At 32.8% G+C, this 5065-nt stretch overlaps 1 protein-coding gene across 1 annotated transcript; it reads right to left on the bottom strand.

Moving 5' to 3' along the window:
* Positions 1–1670: 1670 nt before the first annotated feature.
* LOC139865583 (uncharacterized) lies at positions 1671–3252 on the bottom strand. Its single transcript, XM_071853651.1, has 2 exons — positions 2903–3252; positions 1671–2350 (listed from the first exon to the last, which is right to left on the bottom strand). The coding sequence occupies exons 1-2, from the start codon at positions 3212–3214 to the stop codon at positions 2003–2005; spliced, it is 660 nt and encodes a 219-aa protein (XP_071709752.1). The 5' UTR covers positions 3215–3252; the 3' UTR covers positions 1671–2002.
* Positions 3253–5065: the final 1813 nt, after the last annotated feature.

Below are 5065 nucleotides of genomic sequence, written 5' to 3' on the forward strand. Positions count from 1 at the left end.
CTTCCGCTGTTGCATACTAAAATAAGGACAAGATTTGGAGTCCATGTTTGTATGATATTGTGTAAAAACTGCATTCAAGAAACTGATTTCGATGTAACATATTTGTATTGTAAACCATTATGTAATGGTCGTGTGTAAACAGGATATTTTAGATTATCATTATTTGATAATCTACGTAAAGCTTTTTAAACCTTTATTTATGAAATAAAGGTTATGGTTGTTTTAAAAATGAATGCAGTCTTTGAAAAACGTCTCATATAGAGGTCAAAACCTCGCAACGAAATCAATTAATATGGAATGTTTTTAATCAATAAGAACGGGACATTTCACCATCATCGGGATAGCCGACATTGATGGCTCAAAGAGGGTATTAGGGTTTACGTTCCTAGAACGTTACATGTAATCGTTATAGGGAGCTTGGAAGCTATTATGATTCCGGTTAAGCGGGTTGATCACTAGGTGATGATAATGTGATAAACTTGAGAATATCTTTTGGCTATGTGAATGTGTGTGTGTTTAAAGCATGCGAAGTTGATCCTTATATTTAGGGTTTAATGCCCTATTTATAGTTGAGTTATTTTGTCCTTTAGTGTTATGTAATGGGACGAAGGGAACATGTATTTCCTAAATCGTACTATTTTTTATGTAAAGTTGAAAAAGTGCAAGTGATTCTAACGTAGTCTGTCAGCTGCCTACTAGCGAGTCTTGCTTACGGTGCATTATAATGTTCTAAGCATGGGTGCATATTTATTTTACTTAATATTTTTTGATTATATATTGTTAGGCATGTACCAATCTCGTGTGATGCGTATCCGCATCTATACGTATCATAGTGTATACATTCTTTGATTGTATTAAAGAACTTACTCGGGTGATGATAAAAGTAGTAGTTGGAAATAGACTGGTCGGGCACATTGACTAAAAGTCAAACATTTTTTAGTCCAACTTGTGGACTGGTACAGTCAAACATTTTTAGTCCAACTTTTGTACATTGGTTTTGGTCAAATATGATAACAATGTTTTGTAACTTCAATAACATATTGAATAACTAAATTGATTTCAAGATTTGGGCATAACTTTTTTATATTTTACCACTTTCACTGCTAAAATGATCTAAAACCACCCATTCGTAAATTAAGTTGGTGAAAAATTGGCGAATCAAAAAGATTCAAGTTTTTATTAAGGATCATTAATATCATTTTTTCTTAATGTAGAGTGAAGAGTGTTAACATTTTTATTATACAAATTTCTTTTTTGAAAAACAAGTAAACTTTTATTGATATATCGGAAACATTTCTATTATACAAATATAACAAAGTTTAAGCTCAAACCCAACTCAGAAAGTAGCGCTCTCACCACTGAACACAATACACACTGCTGTCCATACTCCATTATACATGCATTGATCATCGTTAACTCACAACATATATTCATATAATTAACTTTCTTTCACCGATTATATGTCAAAACCGATATATAATATAGAGACTTGTTTAGCATGTAATAGCGTTTTCAAATATGAGTAGGGAGTGTCAAAAAATTGCAAACATCATTTGCATCGAAAAACAGATGTTATAGAAAAACAAACGGATGTTCTTAACAAAAAGCACAAATAACCTTCAACATTATACAATCACAATTCTAACTACTATTTAAATCATAAACACTAATTTGCAAAGTACACTTCTAATTATTATTATTTTATTCTAAATCTAATAAATATCAAAACATAATATCATATAACATGGCAAAAGCATTACCTAAAAAGTAAAGCGAAACAAAATGTGGACAACCCAATGAAAGCGATCTTACCTGCTCTTTGCATCACCCTGAAAATTGCATGTGCCTTTGTAATATCTTCTCCTTTTTCTTCAACCCCACACTACCCACTCCCAGTTAATACTAAATCACATAATTATAATTATTTTTAATTAATAACAATAATAATAGTTTTGATTAACTAATTATCATTAATCCAAAAGTCCTTCCTCTTTCACAATTTTCACTTCTTGTTTTTGTTCTTGTTGCTACTTGCAAACAAAGATCCAAACCCGAGATTTAAGACCGGGTTGACCCGAACCCCATTGTTGTTATTACTACAAGTATTGTTCCCGTAACCGTAACCATTTTTCCTTAATGGAGGTTTTTGAGAACTTCTGTGTTTTTGATTATTGATTGTTTCTTTCGATGATGATGATCGTTTCGAACTAGTCGAAGATGATCCAGTTGAATGACTCCTTGATAACAACGTGATCGGACATAAACTTCGCGCGTACCCATTTCCACAACTACTACTCCTCTTAAATCCACCCCAAAATGATTTTGAATTTTGTTGTTTTAACTCCTCTTCCTGTATATAATTTCATACTAATTCGTTATGCGCAAAAACACACAACTCTTTCATAAAAGGTAAACGGATATTATTTTTAGAAATTCTAAAATTACAAAAAGTTTACAAATAAATATTTAGAAAATGACATGACATGATTCATTGGCTAATCAAATTTCATTATTTTTTCTCTTTCATATTCTTCTCTTTTTATATAATTGTCAATTTGTGCATTTCTTTTTGTAAAGTTTTTGTATGTCTAGAACATCTCAAATTTTTTTACTTTTTAAAATGGTAAAAAAATAAAAATGGTAAAATGAAATGAAATGGAAGATCATGAATCGTGATTTTCAACTTCGGCTACATTTTCTACTTTTTAAAATTATTAAATGCAACATTAGTTTTACTTTTACACAAAATTAGAGATGAAAAACCAAACACACTCATGTTTTTGGTGTTCACTAGGATAAAACAGATAAACAAAAAGGTTGTCTTTTTATTCTGAATTTCTGGTATGGGCGGTGTTTTAGGGATATAAATACTTTTAATGAATTGGAAATTATTAAAATTTACCTGAGGATGCAACTTTTCATCTTCCCTACACGGTTTAGGCGAAGATTGTGTCCGCTTACACGAATTGGACTTGGATTTAATCATTTGTGACGGTACAATTTTACCGTCCATAAAAAGCTCGTCCGCCATGGCGTGATGAGTTTCATGAACACAGAAATTAAAATCCACATTACTAGAAGAAGACGATGAAAATGATCGGAGAAATTGTTCTACTGGAACGGTGTCGGATTGAGACAGATCATAAGAAAAAGAAATACGTGGACTCGAACTATTACCCGAATTAATATCAGTTGAGAAGAGATCTATTGCCATAGTGAAATTATATGAAATGGTAAAAACAAAGTGATGAATATGATTTAATGTGTAAGTGATTAGGGTTGGTGATATGTAACTTGATGATGAAGAAAGTAGAGTACTTTTTAAGGCAAAAGAAGTAACCAACTTTGTATGTGAAACAACTATTATGAGACGTGGGAGGGATGACTTTAAACAGTCAACATATGCGAATAAGAGAAATGCGTACAAGTATCAACATAAAGCATTCAGTTTTATTAAACTATTTCTAATATATAAGAAACTAAGATAAGATATGAGATAATGCAGAGTAATAAAAAAAGGAATTGTGTATTTTTACCCCTAAAAACATAAATTTAAATTAAGTTAGATTCGAAAACGTACAAAGACTACAACTGACAAAGATACTATGTGATTAGAATAATTTCCAGCCCGATTGCCGCTCGGGATGTAGTTGTAGATACGTTAGTCTTAGTGGGTCGTTGACTCCACTTATTATCTCCTTCTACGACATGCTATTGTGATTTATCATTATATAGATACAATGTACAATATAATTGGAGATAAGATCAAAATACATAAAATACAATGTAAACCAACCCCCCCCCCCCCCCCCCCCCCCCCCCCAAAAGGCAAAGAGGTTGTGGTCTAACATGAAGCTTGGCGCGAAAGAACTCGAACTAAGGATGAGACAAGCTCTTGGTGAAGATATCCGCCTTGTAAAGTCGTAGGTACAGACTTCATATATAGTCGCCAGAGACAAGCTCGTGTATGAAATGGTAGTCAATGTCAATGTGCTTAGAACGTTTATGTGATGCTGATTTTGAATAAGAAATAATGCACTCTTGTTGTCACAAAGAATGGTTGGACGAGCTGGAGACAAAACATGGAGCTCACATAATAAATGTGTAATCGGAGTGTTTTAAAGAGTTCGATATTTGAACTCACAACTGGATCGAGCAACAGTCGGTTATTTCTTTGAACTCCAAGAAACAAGGTTACCACCAAGAAAGATTGAGTACCCATACGTAGAGCGATGTGTCTCAATATACCTTGCCCAATCCACATCTGAATAACTAAGGGACGTTTTATTGAGTGAGTAAAAGTAAGACCATAGTTAAGTGTCCCTTTCACATAACGCATTTTGTCACACCTCCAAAATGGAACAGGGGTAATTGTGACCATTCATATCATAACACAGTTGTATAAACGAGAACGACGCTATATGAGACGTTTTAAATAAAATCTTTATTTATAAAACAGCGGAAGCGTATTAAATGTTTACATCATTAAATGAACATGAATAAATGTGTATGAAATAAAATAAAATATGCGATGTGGACTCCATGCAAGCATCAAATCTATCATCAGATAGTTGCAATCAGCTAGCTCAATCATCACCTAAGACAAAACATGTTTAAAGTGTCAACCAAAAGGTTGAGTGAAATTCACAGGTTTATAAATAATAACCAAAGTTTTAGACCACAAGATTTAGTTTAAAGTTGATCGATATAGAAATATCAATCTAAAAGTGTTGTTGTAGTTTGTAATATCGCTACTAAACAAATTTACCCCGTGACACATTGTACTGTCAGTGTCGTTGAATCATTATTATGTAACCAAAGACCAACGGTCGAATGGTTAGAGACGTTACTCTCAATAGGCCTACTCACAATAATTAAGTTTGCATTTAAACGTAGCAATTGGCGATATTACGGTAGGGATTTAGCATGAATCAAAGCATGACAGCATAGGTAACAGTTGAGTACTTGTGTCTAAGCGTAAAACAGTTATAAAGCAAGCATGTGTCTCACCCCAAGTTTGTAAACAGTTAAGAAATAGTAAAAAGTGGAGCAGTAGTTGAAGTAT

Source organism: Rutidosis leptorrhynchoides, chromosome 9 (genome assembly GCF_046630445.1).
Source record: "Rutidosis leptorrhynchoides isolate AG116_Rl617_1_P2 chromosome 9, CSIRO_AGI_Rlap_v1, whole genome shotgun sequence".
Lineage (NCBI taxonomy): Eukaryota > Viridiplantae > Streptophyta > Magnoliopsida > Asterales > Asteraceae > Rutidosis > Rutidosis leptorrhynchoides.

Coding starts and splice junctions, on each gene's coding strand:
- LOC139865583 (XM_071853651.1), bottom strand. CDS start 3,214: ATGGCAATAGATCTCTTCTCAACTGATATTAATTCGGGTAATAGTTCG. Junction 2,351..2,902: donor ATGAAAAGTTGCATCCTCAG/GTAAATTTTAAT, acceptor AATTATATACAG/GAAGAGGAGTTAAAACAACA.